Consider the following 18,776-nt stretch of genomic DNA (forward strand, 5'->3'; position numbering starts at 1 on the left):
GGAGGAGAGCGATCAGGTGTCAGCCGCCAGGCTCTAGCGCGCTGTAGCAGGTGTAGAGAGACTGGCCATAACACACGTACATGCAAGAAAGATATTATAGATAGTAATTAATCTATTACGTTAATATCTATCAAAACTAACATAATGTGGTGGAGCTATACGCTTATAGATGTGCGCAAAGTTGGTGGGGTGGCTCACTCGCTTGTATGGCTCACTCGCTTATAAACTACGTTACCGCTTTGAGTAACATGATGAACTAGCATATGCCTGGTTGTTGTGCTAATCATGTTTCGTGTTAGGCGCTACAAGACAGACTATGGTGCTAAGATTTCTTCCCATATCAACCGCTACGGGCGGGTATGCAGCTATAAATTTCATGGTCAAATTTATATTTAAGCAAACATGTAAGAGAAAACTTTTGCTTTCTATGAATCCTGATCTGAGTAAAGCAGTTCTTCTATTAAAGATAATTTCGCTCCATGGTATCGTTATTAAACCCTTTTGTTTCCTTGTAGAACGCCACCAATCCAAAATCGCATGTTGTACAAAACAGCCCCACACTCTTGATATTACGTTGGAAGCATATATGCCAGAGAAAGAAAAGGAACCGAGACTACTACTTCTCCGTCTTGTCTGACTTGACTAATTCAGGCCCCCAAAACGCATCAGACTCTTTTTCGTAGCCCTCTCTCGCAAGCTTTCTCCTCTTTGCTTTACTTTCCTCTAGCGCATCGCCTTGAACTGCATCTCTCTTCTGAGCTTGATTCAATTTTACTAAATCGACCTTGTCTGGGTCCCGGCAGTTCTTCAATTTTTGCACGAGGGCTTTGACTTCGGCTTTGTGTTTTGCTTCCCGAGCGTCACGCTCAGCGGCGGGGAGCGTAGCGTTGACGTATAGGCGGTGGCTGGAGATGAGGGAAGCGCATGAGCGCAGAGTAGATAGGAGTTTGGCGTGATGGGGATGTGATTGCGGGAGTTTGGTTGAAAGGTAGAATAGGGTGAGGGGCTCGTCTGCGAGGAGGTGGGCTGAGAGCCAGATTTGAGATGGCGTGTAGAGGAAGTATGCGTCTGTGAGCACAGCGATGGTACGTAGTGTGTTTGTCGCGGTGCCGTATGCTGCGTGGATTCGCTCTTCAACCTTCTTCTCTGGCATCTTGATAGCCGTACCGCCAGTCTTGGTAGGTAGTGAGAGAATCTTGTTCTGCACTTCCTTTGGTGTCATATCCTGGACGGGCCCCTGGTACTTTCCGTGCACCATCTCCAGCAGTTCCATATGGCCGGCCTTGAGGGCGCGGAAAGGGTGGCGTACGTCGAGGTTGTACCGCAATCCTTGCATGATGATGTATTCGGGTGCGAGAACGTCTTCAGTCGTCACATTGCGCCCGGCGCCTTCTGCGTACTGTGAGACGTGGATGTTGAAGAGCTCAATCTTGGTGGCCATGAACATGATGGTACGCAGGATGGTGTTGACGTGGTAGGTCATGGGCGAGTTGTAGAGATAGAAGCGGCGCATGAATTGGATACATGTTGCCTGGGAATTGTATCAGCTGGTAAGCGAATTACGATATTGCCAGGAAGCGGCGTACAACTACGTTCAATGGAAAACTGTAATGGTTTCCTAGTGCGATGGCGCGTTCGCAAAACTCATTGACCACGGTGAGTTCCTCTTCGGCAGTCAGACAATTGACCTCCGTCGTCGTCTGCATGCCTGAATTGGGAGTATTTGCCCCGCTCGCATTTTCCTTGTCCGCGCCAGGTGGCGCAGCGTCACTGTCTACAGCATCCTGAGCGCGCTGCGCTCGCACTCGGGCAAGGTTGGCCTTGACGCGCTCAGTGGCCTGGAGGTTGATCCTTAGACGTTTCTCGGCGAGTTGTGCGCGAGTAAAGGACCAGTTTCGATACTGTGTCGAGTTGCGATAGAGGTCGTCTTCGGTGAGCTTCATGGCCGGGCTAGAGTTGATTGGTGGTTGCGGGAGCGGGACGTTGGTGGTGAGAGGAGGATGTGCAAGGGTACGGGAGGCTAGCCGAGGTTTGCCCGCCCGCAGTCTTTCATCCCATCTCACCACCACTGCAATGTCGTACTCCAAGACAGACGTTCACAACCCCCGGCAACAACAAGCTCTTCAAGCTTTGCAAGATCACTCTCGATCGTCTTGGTTAAGACCAAAACTGCTCATCCCCCCAGGTATAGTACCGTGGCCGTGGTTTGCACTTGGTACTATCCAGTACTAGCAAGAACACGCAGTATGCACCTTGTTCGCGCAGGCCAATCAGCCTGGGCAACACAACTCCATTCCTAGAACGGCCTCAATTGTGCTCAAACGCAGCCCACTATGCGCTCGATTGACCATTGGCAGTAGTGTCTTGGTCCAGGCAAAGGCTCCTACAAAGACGCTCGTTTTTCCCGCTGCTTTCTCCTGGCAACGTTGCGCTTTTTTACTCCTACTCCATGGCTCCCACAGATTCGCCTCACCTCGGCCTCTCCATCCCAACCGCATCGCACTTCTACGCCAAGCCGGGTATAAATATGATGAATGTAACGACCTGCCTACCTCTGCGATAAGGCCATCAGTCTACGGCATGGCGTCAGCGCTTTTGCCTTTGCCCACTGCCAGTGCACTTGGACCAGTGCTGACATGTTTGCCACAACACGCTCCTACAGGAAGGTGCTCGCAACGAACGACTGCGGCTAATGGCTCCCGTCGGCTGGTGATGGGCTGCGTCTTTTCAGGCCCTCTGTAGACGTTGATGGCCGATGGCAGGGTGCTTGGATTTCTTTGGTCATGTAATTCCACAATGGCTTGGCAGCAACAGCAGCTGCCTAATCCGACCACGCTATCTGGGAAGAAGATTAGCACCTGGCCTTCACGGCTCCATAGTAGCCCCGCCACCCTGCTGACCAGCGTGATCTGCGTACCTGGACAAAGAAATCAAGACGATACCCCCAGCTTCCAGTACAGGTGGCAGTAGCAGTAGCAGTAGCAGTAGTAGCAATAATTTACCATTTTTGTAGTTACTCTACTACCGTTGCTTTTGTTGGAGTTTTACTAAGGACCTGGTTTGCTGTTTGCAGGACGCATACCATGTGCTGCCATGTGGATGTCCGGCCGAAATGGCGGCCAAGAACCGTCTCATGCTTGGCACAGGAGAGTTGATATGGGAACCCTACCCATAGCCGTATTCCCAAGACCTGGCAGACTTGGCTTGCATACTATTGCATGCCGCGCCCAGTATTGTTGCTTCTGCGCGCGTCTTGGATCATTCTACTCGTCGGTTGTAGCTATGATAGGAAGGTCTGTATAGTGGCCGCGACCGAGGGCAAGAGACCACCATGACTTAGTCGGTGCTTCCGGTGGTGTAGTACGGAGAGGGGAAAGATATATAATGACTATGCTTGTGCTCCCAAATTGAGACCCACACCCAACTGCTCAAGTCAATCCGCAGTCGTCTTCGTCACCATGAAGTGGGCTACCATCACCGCGGCTTTGCTGCCACTGGCTTCGGCCAGCGGCTTTACTCGTCAGGAATATGCCTCGGGAGAGGTTATGGAGCTGATGATGAACGGCAAGGAGGTAGTTTCGAGAATATCCATCTGTTGTCTGAGATACTAACATATTTAGACTGCATGGGCAAAGCAACGTGCTGCTGGCAAGTTCGATAGCGCCAGATGGAACGGCTTTGAGAAGAAGAGGACCGACAAGAGCGTTATCAAGTGCAAGTTTGGTCGCGTTGAGGCTGTCAAGGACGACCCAGACCAGACGTACAGGTGCAACAACATTGACTTGTACGACTTCAAGACGCACGCCGAGCTTGGTGACCCCATCGGAGACGGTTCTGGATCCTGGGGATGGACACACCGTGGCCGTGAATTCGTAAGCTTACCCTGGTTCATGTTCTTTTTTTCCATAGTCGGACTGGGAGAATTTCTTTTTTTTCTTCCGCGTTCGGTTCGGTGTTGTCCTGATGGACGGCGCTGTGAGACTGGAATTACGTGATATCGAATCACGTGATATACCACTACACACCAGTACTAACTATCACACAGATTGCCATCGGCCAAACCTACGGCGCTTCCTTCTCTGAGGTTACTAGGGAAGGAAAACTCGAATACCTTGGTCGTCTTCCCGCTCAGAACGACTCTGTCATCTGGCGCGAGATCAAAGTCCTCGGCGACTCTCTTATTGTTGGATCCGAGGGTATCGGCCACCACGTCCAGATCTTTGACTTGAAAAAGCTTCTTAAGCTTTCTCCCAAGAATCCTTACACCTTTGATAAGGTTAAGGATGTTGCTCTCGTCGACATCAACCAGGGTATCAAGGGTCGTACCCACACTGTCGTTGCCAACGAGGAGAAGAACTACGCCGTTGCCTGCGGAGCCGGCGGTCGACCAGGCCGTAACGATACTTGCGCTGGTGGTCCCATGTTCATTAACATGGATGATCCAACCAAGCCCTATGTTGAGGGTTGTTAGTAAGTCAAACCTTTACATTCACCCTCCACCCCCACCCCCCCCCACCCACACCCACACCCACACCTACACTCCACGTCCACAAAAGCTAACTCTCCTATAGTTCCGGGGATGGGTACGTTCACGACAGCCAATGTATCGTTTATAGAGGCCCTGATCGACGTTATTACGGACGTGATATCTGCTTCCTCTACGCAGAGGATACATTAACCATCATTGACGCAACGAACAAGAAGGGTTTCGGCACCGCTGGAAAATTGATCTCCAGGACACCCTACGTCGGTGCTTCATACACGCATCAAGGATGGGTGATTGATCCGTACTGGCAGACACATCTTGTTTTGGACGACGAGCTCGACGAGGGTCAGATCGATCCCAACCGCACTGCTGTAGACTCACCTGCGCGCGATGGCTTTGCCGTAACGTATATCTTGGACATCCAGAACCTTGAGAAGCCTTTCGTTAGTGGTCTTTACAAGACTACTGTCCGCTCCGTCGACCACAACCAATATGTGTACGATGGTCTTTCCTACCAGTCCAACTACCAGGCTGGGCTTCGCATTCTTGACGTCTCTTCGATTCCAAAGTATCCAGATGGCTCCAAGGTCAAGGAGATTGCGTACTTCGACGTCTACCCTGGTGATGATGCCAAGCCCGGCGGTGGTGATGCTCTCTGGGACGCCGGCACCTGGTCCGCCTACACCTTCGACTCCGGCTACGTCGTCATCAACACCATCGACCGCGGTGTCTTCGTTGTTAAGCAGGCCGATGTCAAGGGCCGCAAGAAGGGCAAGGGTCAGTTCTGGAAGGACTAGGTTTATCACAACAAGCAGCTAGTCACTGCCAGATTAATGCTTAATGAACATGGTTCTTTGAATAGAATCGGAAAATACAAAAGTATAAATTTCCAAAATCCATTGCTCCACTCGCGTATTATTGTGTGATAGTAACGCTGTTTCCATAATGTAAATTGATGTTTGGAGGGCGAAGGGAGTTGCATGCGTAGGTTGACATAGTCATAACATCCGGTGTGGAGGTCGAACCAACAACAATCTCCTTAATTTCGAAAATAATTTCTCATTTTCAGTCTTGCAAGGTTCTACATAAACATTAAACCAAAATGAGATATGGGACCTAGGAATTAGCGAGCGATGCGATGTACAAAGACGGTGGGTGAAAACGGGACCCTTCCCGATTAGGCAATTTGAAGCCCAGGTGTAGATTTCAGTAGCCGATGCAATCAATCTGCACCTAAGTGCTGCAAATTGCAGCAGCAACTTGCACCCAAACCTAAAATCTTCCGTTCGATGGGAGTTACCCAAACGGGCAACCCTGAGCAAAAAGCGTGGATTACTGTGCGAAAAAAATAAGCAAAGTGCAGCAATCTTCATGCTGTATCTAGTATCCGTTGGTGCACTCTAGGTCGACGGAAGAGAAGTTACCCAAATAGGCAAGTTTGGCATGAGGGGTGTGGATGACTGCAAAAGAAAAGACGTCGTGTTCGTTTGTGTCTGCGGTTTCCAGCTGCGGTTTCGGCCATTTTGGGTTTAGCGCGCAACACACCCAGACGGAGACAGAAAACAGAGGGCTGTTCAGTTGCAGCTCTCCGTTTTGTCCCAACATCCTGATCATGGGATTTAGCCAACACTTCCCCACGTAGAAACTGAGCGATTCCGCTGTAATTCTACAGCAAACAGGGTTTTTGACATTTCACAGTACCTTGGAGAATAATACTTCAAACCCCTCAACTCTACAGACCACTCTGCCATTCAGAGCCTCCATTTTGGAAACGGAGCCCAATCCAATTAGCAAAACACAAAACGCAAAACGCGCAACCGAACAGGCCCTGAAACGGGAAAAAAACGTAGGCCAACCGAACAGACCCCTCCAAGCCTGCCACAAAACGGAGACCCCATTTACGTTCGGTTCCGGTGCAGCTCTCTCCGTCCCCGCTAAGCCTTGTTCAGGCGAGTGACGTAGTTTGGTACCACGGCGCTGGACACTCCCGGTTGCGAAATCAGACAGGACCCTGTTTTTTCCCTCTGGACCCAACCTATCGGTGCTTATCTGATGAGCGAGGCATGAAAAAAGGGGAGTCAGTTGCAAGTCGAGAGACAGAGAAACGGGCGCTCAAGGGCGTAGAAGAAAACAACGGAAGCGCTCGTCATCTACTTATTTGCCCATCTTTTGTGCATTCTGCGCGACTCTACCATTACTCGCAGGTGCATATATAAAAGGTGAACGGCATATAGCCTGTGCATACTTACTTACAAATCCCACTCCATACATTTCTCACCTCAACTAATCTACCCACTACACACCACCCCTCGGGCCCCCCGTATCTCCCTTGCTCCATCCGTCTTATCGGTACCGGACAAACAAGATACCCTCTCCACCCCCCACACACAGCCAATCACCTCTGCATGCCAAATCCAAACTGCCACACTTGGTAAGAAGCCAGCTTGAGGCGTTGATTATAGTGGGTTTCCGCTCGTTCCCCGATGGACCCTCGCTGCTCCTCCTTCTCCTTCTTCGTCGTTAACGTCTGGACTCGGGGCGCCGACATGGGATGTTCCCTGTTTTTTTTTTCCTCGAAAGGGAGGGAGGGGCGCTTTCGCCTCTTTCGGGGTCTCCCCACCACCAACCCATCATTACGATCTCCTCCGCCCTTGGTATACGAGGGGTTAAATCACGCCACTTGTACGTAGTTACGACCTGGTGTCGAGATGTTTACATTGTACAAGGATGAACTTTTTGAATTTCTAATATACCTGATTTTGCGCCACGTTGAGCCAGATAGTCGTCAAGAAAAAAAAAGAGTCATGTTTTACCACCGTCCCCCTAAAACGCCAGCCATGCAATCATAAAATGAGCTTCCTCATTGCGACATGGGAGCTTAATCCACGTATTCGGACCTGACCTTCTTCGCTCTCCTCTTGTTCGCCTTGAAATGCTTCTTGCTGTTCATCTTCATCTCCGCTGGATCAACATCCTGCTCCAGCGCTGCCATCATCTTGGCTTTCCTACCGCTCAGCTCCTTGCCTTGCTCGCTATACTTGTAGTGGAATGGTTGGCTGACCTTGGCCATTCCTTGGCCTGGTCCAAAGAAGCGCTTGTCCATGCGCTGTGTCTTCTCACCTTGAATAGGTACGCCACCGTCAAAATCGTCGTCCATCAATGATGCGCCATCCTCGGGCATGTCCGCAAGAGATGTGTTACCGGGAACGTTTGCAAGAGGGTGGTGGCGACGCTTAGCGGGTAGATGGTTCACATCGTAGAGCTCGCGGTTAAAGTGCTTCTCGTCAATCGGTGGCTCAGTTGGTGGTGGGTGACAGAACAAGATCTTGCCCTTGACGTAGTCCTTGAGAATGTATCGCGCTGCTCGTGATTCATCGGGTTGACCGAGACCCTGAGTGGAGAAGCCTCGAGCAATAGCAAAGGCGCGCAATACTTCTTCAGAGGTAAGGACACCAGTGCCACCCTCCTCAAGAGGACGAGGATGGATCTTCATTCCATAAAGCGCTTCCAGGAATCGTTGTGGAATTCGCCTAGCAACAAGACCTGCAGGGCCAGTGTACTCTCGCAGTTGGTCAATTGGAAGGACACCGGCGCACACAAGCTCAGCCTTGGTTGTCGCAAAGTTGGGGAATACGAGACCAGGGCAATCGCACAACACGACCTTGTCGCTAAGGTGAATAGTTTGGAAGTGCTTCGTCTTTCCGGGTGTTGCAGAAACGGACACCTTTTTGGCGCCGATCAAAGCGTTAATCGTGGATGACTTTCCTACGTTGGGGTATCCAACAAGACCAATCGATGTCTTGCGCGGCTCGCCATTAGGGCCCGTTTCGACATCTGGTGCATGTTGTAGGAAAAGTGCCTCGAGATCTTCTGTTGTGAGAATTCGCGTTCGCTCGTCACCATCTGCGCTGGCACTACTCTCGCCAGGAACGTCGACTGTCTCCTCATCTACCCACTTTTCCTTCTCTTCCTTTTTGTCTTGTAGGTCAATCTTCTTGGCCTCCTTTGCGAGCTCGTCGTCTTCCTCGTCAACTTCTTCGTCTTCATCCTCGTCCGAGTAGTCCTCAGAATCACCCAATTCGTCGCTGTCCTCTGCCAACCCACGAGCCTCGTTCATCTCCTTGGCCAGTTCAGCCGAGAAAAACTTGTAGTTAATACCAGCTTCAGTGAAATAGTCGGCCCAGATTTTTCGCTGCTCCAGTGTCATCATATCCGCCTTGTTGACCAGCAGCAAATTGTTCTTCTTAGGATCGACCTCCTTGACATAGTCCTCCAAATCTTCAGATCGGAACATGAGCGGGTTTCGGGCATCCACGATTTGCACGACGAGATCGGACCGTTCGATAACACGCCACAGTTGCCTCCATACCTCGAGGTTGCGCTCAAAAGGCGTCATAAGCAGATCGTTGTTCTCTTGCAATTCCGCCAAGCCTCTTCGCCACTGCAGCAGCGCTGACCTTTCCAACTCGTCCAACTCTTGAGGCGTAGTCTGCGCATCCCACTTTGGTCGCCTCGGCACTGTCAACCTATTCCTGTTCTCCTTGTGTCTCCGAGTGACGTTGCGCTCCTCAGCTGCTGACAATAGGTATGGGTTCTTCTGGTCCTTGTGAATGATCTTGACGTTGTTCATCTTCTCGGCTGTGAAGTCGGTACCCGCCAATTCGGCAGTCGAAAGGAAGTCGTCAAGAGCGCCTTGCTCAGTAACGGAGCGCATCTTCACCCATGCCGCCTCCTTCTTCTCGTTGGTGATGTACTGCAGAGTATTAGCATGATTCAACAACGGACTATGAGCCTTCTAAACAACTGCGCTTTTCTGCGCAAGCCTGCGACAAGACTCTAATGTAATGTTTCCATACCTTCTCACCATTTTGACCTGTTCGCTCGATTCCCTGGTTAAAGTTGCCCCTCCGCATGTCCGCGCCCTTGCCCTTGCTGAACCGATCGTTCATCAGGCTGTTGCCCAGCCCGACACTCTTCTTGGACTTTGCGAGCACCATGTTTACTGCTAATTTCAAATATTCTGTAGTTGTGGTGTGTGATCCCAAAAGAGGGGTGTGAGTCGAAAGAGAAAGTTGAGAACCAAAGTTGCCCCACGTCATTCACTGGTTCCACTCGCCTAAATTATTTTTTGAGCGCCCGACGCCAAAAGACCCTTCCTGCCTCGTTTGTAAGCGCGATTCCCCAGACTTCCACAACCAACACTTGCCACTTCAGCACATACCCGAAAAAAGTTACACCACGCCTGCAAGATGCCTCGCCGAAAGTTCATGTAAGTAGACAAATTGCGCGTTCTGTGATACCCCGCTAACCCCGCGAATAGCGATAAGAAGACGGCGATAAACTTTCGCCTCGTGCACCGCGCACAGAATGACCCGCGAATCCACGATGAAGACGCCCCGCAGATGGTCTTTGCCGAGACCGTTGCGCCAAACCAACGCGAAGTATCGGAGCCTGCAGGAAGTTCGCGAGCGTCGCAATACTCGGCGGCGACGGGACGAAGCAAGATCAAGTCAAGACGTGATCTAGAGAGCGAGTACGGATCCAAAGTGCGGAACAACGAGGGTGAAGCTGCCAACTATGGCATCTTCTACGACGACACCGAATATGACTACATGCAGCACATGCGCGACCTGGGCACCGGTGGTGGCGATGCCTACTTTATCGAGGCCAAGCAGGAAAAGAAGGGAAAGCAAAAGATGGATTTGGCCGACATGCTGCGAGATGCGTCGCTGAACGACAGCAAGAGCCAGGCCGACATGAGCGTCAGCAGCAATATCAGCAGTGTGAGCGACTTCTTCGGCGAGGATATGGCTCCTTCGGAGTTTGTGCGGAAAACAACATACCAGGACCAGCAAAACATCCCAGACGCCCTTGCAGGCTTTCAACCCGACATGGACCCGAGGCTGCGAGAAGTGCTCGAGGCGCTCGAAGATGAAGCCTATGTTGATGACGAGGAGGATATTTTCAACGAACTCGCACAAGACGGTTATGAAATCGACCAAAGAGAATGGGATGCCAGCGCCGACTTTGATGATGACGAGCGAGACCCAATGGATCGCTTCCTGGACGAAGAAGACCCTGGCTGGGAAACCGACGACACAATCAAAGCATCCTCCCCCAAAGTCAAAGCCAAGAAGCCATCTGAAGACTCTACAGAACCTTCATCCCTCCCTGCTCCAGACGAAGCGCCTGCACCCGCAGACGCAGAAGATATGGCGTACCTAAAGGAATTCAAAAAATTCAAAGAGGACGTCAAAGCCGCCAAACCCAACAAGCCCGCCGCCGCACCCGCAGACACGCAATCCTTCATCACCGGCGCCTCAGCCCTGACTTCCGGCGGCCGCAAAAAGAAGCGCAAGGGTGCCATGACATCCACATCCGGCTACTCCATGTCATCCTCCGCCCTCCACCGCACAGAAGGCCTCACCCTCCTTGACCAACGCTTCGACAAAATTGAAGAAGAATACGCCAACGACGACGTCTTTGACTTCCCCGACGATGCCTCCATGGTCTCCGGAATGAGCAAAATGAGCGGTATGACGGGTATGAGTCAGTGGTCTAGCAGTCAGGCTCCGCCGTTGCTCCGTTCGGATTTCGACTCCATCATGGATGATTTCCTAGGTAACCATCATACGCAAGGGAAGCGTAGGGTGAAGAAGGGGAAGCAGCAGACGGGATTGGAGCAGTTGGATGAGGTGAGGAAGGGGCTTGGGGCGCCGATTGTTAAGCCAAAGGATCACTTTAGTGTGCTCAAGGCTTGAGGGGCTGTTGGACCTTTGTTTTGCAGATTGCATGGAATGGGCGTTTTTTGTTTTCTGGAAGGATTACGATTAGGTATGGGAACTGGTTTTCTACCACTTGATGCATACATGTATACCCACCATGTCGGTGTATGGAATTTACGATGTAGACGGGGATTACGAAAATTCTTCTTTTGGTTCGTCACAAAAGTCATCTGTCTATGCGACTGTGTCATAGTATTATTTGATTCATTCATTCATGCATCAACATCATGATACATAACGCTATCCTCCAATGGATATCAAATCCTCTTCCACTCACAGCCCTGCTTCCCTACCACAAAACCTAAGCCTTAGGCTCAACATTAACCCCCATAACCCGCTTCTCCAACGCCTTCTTACTAACAATCCTAAACCCACCAAGCAGCATCAACGTCGCCAACGACCCCAAGACAACGGCCAACGTAACAAACGCGCCAATCACACCCCCAATCTCCGGAGACAACGCACTGCTACCGCCCTCCTTCTTCGCCTCACCAGCACTCTTCGCAGCGAATGCAGCACACGATCCCCCCGTGTTACCGCACTTACCGCACCACTGCTCCGTGGATGTAATAGCGAAGGCGCTCAGCTTCTCCTTAAACTCAGTCCACGAAACCGCATCTGCGTTGCCGCCGAAAAGCGGGTAGACAGAAGGTTCACTCGCATTGCTCGCCGTGCCATTGTGGAACAAGAAGCGCACCTGGAGGTCGTTTTCCGCAGGGAACCCAGAGCTGGCATCAGCGGTAGTGAAGAGTTCAAACGCCATGGAACTAGCGTAGTCGACTACGCCTGTGAAATCCTCGTTCACGCTGGGCAGGTCTGCGAGACCGAAGAAGGATAGGAAAGTGGCGTAGGCGCCGAATTGGATGCCGAGTTTGCTGGAGCCAGAGGTGCGGATTACGTTGGCCATGTAGGACAGGATTTCGCCGGCGAGTTGCATGCCTGCGACGGCGCGCATGTTGTCGCTGGCGTTGTAGGCGAGACCCCACTCGTGGGCGTTGGCGAGGGCGGTGAGTTGGTGGAGGGTGGAGTTGGTAAGGACATCGGAGTTTGGGATGGTGGAGTTGTGGATTTCGGCTACGTGGAGGATGTCGTAGACTTTTTTTTCGGCTGTTAGAGAAGGAAGGAAGGGAAGGAGTAAGGGGAGATGGCATACCGATGTAGGCGTTCTTGTAAGTCACTTGATCGTCGCTGATGACGCCGTTGATAGAAGGGACAAGGGACTTGTAAAAGCCAGAGGTGCTTGAAGCAAGGTCCTTGTATTCTTGGCTTTCAAAGTAAGAATTTGAGCTCGCCTTTGCATTCTGGCAGCTGGAAGCATCTTGGAGCCAGCCAGAGTCCTCTGAGCCAGCACCAGTTTCAATGGTGTTGACGGGAATCAACTGGTATCCATCCATGGGAGCCTGGACATTCTGGCCATTGGCAAGAGTCGAGACAGTCTGGACAGGTGGGTATAGGCCCTGCAGAAAACCCATGGCAGAGTTTTGGAGAACATTGTCGACGGGTGCTTGAACCTGCAGCTGGGACAACTTGACTTCGTCCTCGTTGATGCCGCGAATCTTGGAGTCACCAGACAAGTAACGTGAGCGGTAGTACTGTCCAGAAGTGTAAACCTGCTCGTATCCAAGCGTAGTTAGGTTGGTTGGAGCGAGAGCCTTTGGTGTGCGGTCACCATGGCGGTGGAAGACATAAGCACCGAGGACAGTCTCAGCAGCCTCGGCACCAGCAAGCATGGAGAGGGCGGAGAGAGCAGCGACGAACTTCATGGCGGGCAATTGGAAGGTTGTCAACGACTGGAGCTGTACGTGAAAACAGGCAAAGCAATTGAACCCAGAGCAGAGCAGCAAAGCTTGTGAGCAGAGGTGGGATGCGGAAACAATCACCGCGGATATAGCAGGACCTTATACTCTATCATGAACTTGTCAAACGCGCCCCACTAAGTAAACATAAGGTAAGCTCCGGAGAGATTGGATATCACGACCCATCAACCCGTCCAATCTGAACTATTGTGGCCCATATGTAGCGGGGCACTTGCCCAACGTGCAGGCACTGCGTGGAATGGTGGGAAGTCGGGGAGGGGCATGCAAGTGGGGTGCGGACTGAAGCGTGACAAGCTTTTCCGCGCGAATAATGTTTGGCTGGCATGTGGCAGCAAGGACTCACGAGTGGACGGCTCAGATAGGGAATTCATCGGGTGGGCCGACTGGTAAGTAGTGGTAAGGATGACGAAGCACATGGTCTACTCGTCGCTCCCATAGAGTATTTCGCAAACCCCACCTATCGGCACATCAAGAACGGCGTCTGTGCCGAAGCTCCACAGGCTCTTCCAATCCACGTCGCTGGATGCATCGAATTGGTACGCAGACAAGGAGCCTCTACGACTTGGAGGCGCACTTGCTCGGCCGCCATTTCCCCTGTCCTTGTCCTCAAGCTTTTCTGTCAGTAGCCTGGGATCGCGTACAATCTGGCCAGTCTTCTTGTCCACGGCCGCAATCTGAGCGCTGTCGTCCACCAAGTTTTCGCAGCTGCTCAGCGGCAGCGTGAGGTAGCGCGTGTTGTAGCTCGCAAGCGCAACGTAAATGTAGATGACCAGCACAACCAGCCAACAGGGCACGGCAAGCGCCCACCAGCGATTGGGATAGTAGTGTATGCCCATCTGGTGCAGCATTGGCGCTGGCACGTAAGCCCATAGGGTGTACATGAGGAACGCGGCCGAGCTGCCCAGATACAGCGCAAAGCCATAGTACTCGTACGTTGGGACCTTTGGTGAGGCGCGCGGGACCGTTGGCGCATGCCGTGCCGAGTTGGCAAGGTTGGTTGTGTTTGATGTAGGTGTACTCGTCCCATTGCTATGCGAGCCAGCCCTGGAGGTATCTACATCGGACGAGTCTGGAGTTGTAGGCCTCGACGTCGGCCGGCTGAATGCAGGGCGGAGGAGCGAGGTGAGCGATGGCGACGGCGGGAGGGGGTTCGGCGGTCGGTTGTAAAAGGGCGGAAAGAGGGCGGTCCCTGTGTGAACATGTTGCTGGAGATGTGTGTACGACTTGGATGTGTAGAGACCCCGAGATACAGGCGCATGCTCCTCTTCCTCGCCCGAAGACTCGCTGCCTATATCTTCTACTGCAAACTCACCCTCGTCATCGTCGTCATCGTCATTGTAGCCATCCTGGTAGTCTTCCACAGATGCCGTCTCAGAGATGGCACTGTTGGAAACCGGCGACAGCGGGTCTACAGGGGGAGCGGACCGGAGAGGAGACTTGATCTTTTCTTCTTGTTGGCTTTCTCCATTGTACATGCGCAAGGTTGGTAAGTTGGGCGTCGATTTGGAGTAGAAGCCCGAAGGCATCGAGTTCCCCCGACTCTGAGGTGACATGTCGTCGGTCGTCTGGCGCAATGGGAGCGCATGTCCTTTGCGTGCTTGAGCCTTACAATCACGCGTTCGACGCTAAAATCGGAATCATTCCGAAGTATACCGTTAAATACTTCGTTAAATACACATAGTCATTGGCCATCTATATACCATGCCCTTCACGTCATTACACAGCTTTCAACGCCAATGGGCTTTTATTTCTGGATATTGCAAACCCAAACTCTATAGCTTGCTGGCTTCTCCGCTCGTCCTGTTCAGATACAACGGATCTTGGGGCTCGTAGCCATACTTCCTGCAAAGCTCCTCGCCCTTCTTCTTCTGCGCCTCGATCCTTGCCTTGTGTGCCGGACCCCTCTTGTTCTCGTTCCTGCCGAGCTGGAGGAGATGCACCTCATCTGGACCATCGACAATGCGCATCGTCCTGCCTGACGCCCACATCTGTGCCAATGGCGTATCTTGGCTGACACCCGCACCACCGTAGGCTTGCATCGCCCAGTCAATCACCTTGAGGTTGACCTCTGGTACAAGAACCTTGACCTCGGCAATTTCCTTGAGCGCACCCTTGGCGTTTGTCTCGTCAATCTGGATAGCGGCATTGCACACAGCAAGACGGGCAGCGTCAATCTCAATACGCGATCGAGCAACACGCTCCAGCATGATGCCATGCTTGTTAAGCAGCTGGCCGAAAGGCTTCTTGCGCTCGTCGTTGATGCGAGCCAAGAACCACTCCAATGCCTTCTCGGCAGAGCCAATGCTCCTCATGGCGTGGTGGATACGTCCGGGGCCAAGACGGCCTTGGATAATCTCGAAACCGCGGCCCTCGCCGAGCACCATGTTGCTGGCAGGCACGCGGACATTCTCAAATGTAACGTGTCCGTGACCGTGGGGCGCATCGTCGAATCCCATGACTGAAAGCATGCGATGGATGGTAACACCAGGTGTGTCATTGGGGACGAGAATGACCGACTGTTGCTTGTATTTGTCGGGGTTGTTGGGGTCCGTCTTTCCAAGAACAACAAAAATCTTGCAACGTGGGTCGCCAATGCCCGATGACCACCATTTCTAACATCATGTTAGTGGCATGGAGCGGAATGATAAAGAAAGAAAGAAGACGAACCTGGCCGTTCAGGACATAGTGGTCGCCGTCGCGCTTGATGCTCATCTCAATGTTGGTGGCATCACTCGAGGCGACTTGAGGCTCGGTCATCAAGAAGGCAGAGCGAATCTTGCCCTGCAGCAGCGGGTCGAGCCACTGTCTCTTCTGTGCCTCACTGCCGTACTTGGCAATGACCTCCATGTTGCCAGTGTCGGGGGCGGAGCAGTTGACCGCCTCGGAAGCTGTTCGGCTCTTGCCCAGGTACTCGGCCATGAGCCCGTACTCGAGGTTGCTGAAGCCAGCGCCCTCCTTGAAGTGCGCCTTGGGCAGGAACATGTTCCATAGTCCAAGCTCCTGTGCCCGCTTCTTGAGATCCTCCATAATGGATGGGTGTGCCGAGAAGCGCTCTTGTACGCTCTGGCCGAGCTGGCGCGCGTATACGGCGTCGGCGGGGATACATTCCTCTTCGACAAATCTCTCTACCTACGGTCCCAGTCAGTACGAGCTGTATTGTCCTGAGTTTGCTAAGCTCCTTACAATGTCGAGTGTCTTTGCGGCTCTTTCGCTGACAAATGGCCGAGCGATGGCGGGAATGCGCTTTGAAGCTGGAATGTGGCCATTCTGGCTGTTGCTCAGCAAATCAAAGGCTCGGTCGTATGGTACAGACATGGTGGCATGTGTAGGAGGGATGATGGATTCTGGAACAACAAGAAGGGGGGAATCCTAGGTACTTTAACAAATCGTGCGGAGTCGGCGTGTTGGCGGTTATATGAAGAGTGCAGTTGCGCTACTCCGCGTCAAAAGTTGCCGAGGTACATAGTAGTAGTATGTTGCAGATCAGCTCCGCTTTGATCTAGCTCTGTTTTCCCTCTCACATCATTCATGACTTCCATGCAACCAATGGGGGCGGGAAATCAGATAACAGGCTACTCCCTATTTAGAATAGCTATTAATCGTGTGTGATGTATCTATTACAAGGCACATAAGTACTGATTTCCGTTTCAGCTATACATGGTTTAATACCCAGACTTTTAAAATTTACCATCTTGGAATTTTTCAATATCAAGGTATGCCTACTGGGGCAGTAGCCACCTAAAGAGGAGGTATGTAGCGAGGTAAGCCATGTTTTAAGGTGGCTTTGCACTACTGCGAGGGGTCGCCTTCCTCCGGTTTCATCGGTTGCATGAGAGCGTGAGCTGGCAGTGCCTTGCCGCTGAAACTGGATCTGCGATTGGCAGTAGACAGAGGTAATCGTTGTAATCTTTTTGGTATCGTATATGTATAGTTTCCGAGCTGATGGTAAGTTCCTTGCTGACGCGGTAATTAAATTTGTTAATGGCACGGGAAGTCTTTAGCGACGCAGTAAGCAACATGGGATGGCAATAGTTTCCGTGGCTTCCCGTACTCTTATAATGTGCAGGACGGGCTGACTGGCAACAATCAGACCTGAATATTACAAACACGAAGCAGACACAATGGCAGACCGATTTGCCCGGTTCCCCCGCGAGCTAACTGACATGGTGCTAACAGAGCTCGTCCTCTTACACAACGACGAGCCTGCCCACCAGTGGACTCATCTCCGCTTGCTCTCTCGGCACCTCAAGGCTTCAGTTGAGCAGCATTTCCGAGACTTTTGGTTACCCAAGCTCTCTTTCGCCATATCTATCTATGGCTTGTCTAACGCCGAGTTTATTGTTTTTCGTCTTCCTCAAGGAAAGAGTGCTAGGTTCGAAAAGAGAGAGGGAGACGAAAGTCGCGAATATGTGATATTCGAGGCAGATTGTGACCACAAGTATATGGTCACTGCTCTTGGAAGCGATCTGGCCACCTGGTTACAGAGAGCCACCCGCCCGGCGCTCTGGCTGCCATGGAACCATGAGTACCCAGATCCCATCATTGTTCGACTCGGTGAAGGCACACTGAACAAGGGCTTCACAAAAGGCGGCATAATCAGTAACACCATCATCCCAGGTATCAAGATCAATATCACAAGCAATCCGTGGGAACTGTCATTCGACTGGAAGTCCATGTTCACCTGGCTGCTCACCGAAGAAACATTACTGCAGAGCTTTCGCGACAGGCTACTCCAGGACTTTCTACCAGAGATCAAGACAGTAAGGAAATGGGAAGCAAGACAGGTAGCTATATACGGCTTTCTACTTCGTCGCTACCAAATCCAGCGTAGATCCATGCTAGCTGCATACCGGGACCACGTCGCCCGGCATACTTTGTCCGACGCGCCTCGATCCTTGAAATCTCCCGCTGAAACCTTCGACATGACACCGTACGTAGAGCAACCCAAGTTGCGACATCCTCGAGCCTTGATTCTAGACTTCGACACTGCTGTTCTAGCCCTTGGCGGCGACCAAAGCGTCGTCTTCCAAATCCCTGGCTGGCAAACCTGGTCTATCCACCAACTCGCACGCATGCGTATCCTCGACGAAATGATTCACGACGACGTGCTTCCTTGTGGAAACTTTGGTGCTGACTGCGTGCGTTACTATGCGGATATACTTGTGCGTCAGAGCAAAGCGCTGAAGAAGAGTAAGGAAATTAGTGATAGGACACTTGACAGGTACTTGAGGGGCCCAGTCACGAACCTCATGTTGTTATGGGTTTCATGCGATGCCCAAGATACAGCTGCGTGTCAGAATTTCCGTCTCGCCATCGATTTTCTGCAAAAGATTGCCCTCTTTGCAGTAGTATATTTTTGTGTTCATCTATTTAGGCGCTCTGTACTCGGAACATGTTGTCAACAATAACGACCTGGGCAGTATGTTGAATTTTTCAAGAAAGGAGTTTTAGCGAGCAAGCGATCAATGGAGTTTTCATGTATTTTTCTTTTCGGGATTAGATCACGACGCGAAATTGTCAACATCACATTTCATAACGTAACAACTCTTCGGAGTACATTGAATACATGCAAAGTAGCACTGGTTGCTCTTTTCCGTCTTCTACATCTCTCTAGTTCCCCATCACGTAGTTTCAAGGAAAGAAGAAAAAAAAGAAGAACACTAGTTTACCACTTTCCCACCGACCCAC

At 51.7% G+C, this 18,776-nt stretch overlaps 9 protein-coding genes across 9 annotated transcripts; 3 read left to right on the top strand and 6 right to left on the bottom strand.

Annotated features, from left to right (window-relative positions):
• Positions 1–279: 279 nt before the first annotated feature.
• Positions 280–621, bottom strand: COCMIDRAFT_108166 (uncharacterized protein; the record flags this gene model as incomplete). Its single annotated transcript, XM_007694600.1, has 1 exon — positions 280–621. A coding segment is annotated over one exon (342 nt), but the record flags the coding sequence as incomplete, so codon positions are not given.
• COCMIDRAFT_108152 (uncharacterized protein) lies at positions 617–1,943 on the bottom strand (the record flags this gene model as incomplete). The annotated part of the gene is made up of 2 exons (XM_007694601.1): positions 617–1,531; positions 1,587–1,943. 2 exons carry the CDS (start codon positions 1,941–1,943, stop codon positions 617–619), a joined length of 1,272 nt encoding a protein of 423 aa, XP_007692791.1.
• Positions 1,944–3,458: 1,515 nt separating this feature from the next.
• COCMIDRAFT_108150 (uncharacterized protein) lies at positions 3,459–5,283 on the top strand (the record flags this gene model as incomplete). The annotated part of the gene is made up of 4 exons (XM_007694602.1): positions 3,459–3,572; positions 3,621–3,872; positions 4,046–4,470; positions 4,572–5,283. The coding sequence occupies 4 exons, from the start codon at positions 3,459–3,461 to the stop codon at positions 5,281–5,283; spliced, it is 1,503 nt and encodes a 500-aa protein (XP_007692792.1).
• A 2,081-nt stretch (positions 5,284–7,364) lies between these two features.
• On the bottom strand, positions 7,365–9,483 carry COCMIDRAFT_9472 (uncharacterized protein; the record flags this gene model as incomplete). The annotated part of the gene is made up of 2 exons (XM_007694603.1): positions 7,365–9,239; positions 9,343–9,483. 2 exons carry the CDS (start codon positions 9,481–9,483, stop codon positions 7,365–7,367), a joined length of 2,016 nt encoding a protein of 671 aa, XP_007692793.1.
• A 252-nt stretch (positions 9,484–9,735) lies between these two features.
• Positions 9,736–11,247, top strand: COCMIDRAFT_30415 (uncharacterized protein; the record flags this gene model as incomplete). The annotated part of the gene is made up of 2 exons (XM_007694604.1): positions 9,736–9,755; positions 9,807–11,247. The coding sequence occupies 2 exons, from the start codon at positions 9,736–9,738 to the stop codon at positions 11,245–11,247; spliced, it is 1,461 nt and encodes a 486-aa protein (XP_007692794.1).
• A 325-nt stretch (positions 11,248–11,572) lies between these two features.
• On the bottom strand, positions 11,573–13,034 carry COCMIDRAFT_108158 (uncharacterized protein; the record flags this gene model as incomplete). The annotated part of the gene is made up of 2 exons (XM_007694605.1): positions 11,573–12,366; positions 12,425–13,034. The coding sequence occupies 2 exons, from the start codon at positions 13,032–13,034 to the stop codon at positions 11,573–11,575; spliced, it is 1,404 nt and encodes a 467-aa protein (XP_007692795.1).
• Positions 13,035–13,507: 473 nt separating this feature from the next.
• Positions 13,508–14,641, bottom strand: COCMIDRAFT_9475 (uncharacterized protein; the record flags this gene model as incomplete). Its single annotated transcript, XM_007694606.1, has 1 exon — positions 13,508–14,641. One exon carries the CDS (start codon positions 14,639–14,641, stop codon positions 13,508–13,510), a length of 1,134 nt encoding a protein of 377 aa, XP_007692796.1.
• Positions 14,642–14,860: 219 nt separating this feature from the next.
• Positions 14,861–16,403, bottom strand: COCMIDRAFT_108172 (uncharacterized protein; the record flags this gene model as incomplete). The annotated part of the gene is made up of 3 exons (XM_007694607.1): positions 14,861–15,700; positions 15,756–16,217; positions 16,272–16,403. The coding sequence occupies 3 exons, from the start codon at positions 16,401–16,403 to the stop codon at positions 14,861–14,863; spliced, it is 1,434 nt and encodes a 477-aa protein (XP_007692797.1).
• An 806-nt stretch (positions 16,404–17,209) lies between these two features.
• On the top strand, positions 17,210–18,496 carry COCMIDRAFT_108177 (uncharacterized protein; the record flags this gene model as incomplete). Its single annotated transcript, XM_007694608.1, has 1 exon — positions 17,210–18,496. One exon carries the CDS (start codon positions 17,210–17,212, stop codon positions 18,494–18,496), a length of 1,287 nt encoding a protein of 428 aa, XP_007692798.1.
• Positions 18,497–18,776: the final 280 nt, after the last annotated feature.

The sequence above is a fragment of the Bipolaris oryzae genome, assembly GCF_000523455.1.
Source record: "Bipolaris oryzae ATCC 44560 unplaced genomic scaffold scaffold_228, whole genome shotgun sequence".
In the NCBI taxonomy this organism is placed as follows: Eukaryota; Fungi; Ascomycota; class Dothideomycetes; order Pleosporales; family Pleosporaceae; genus Bipolaris; species Bipolaris oryzae.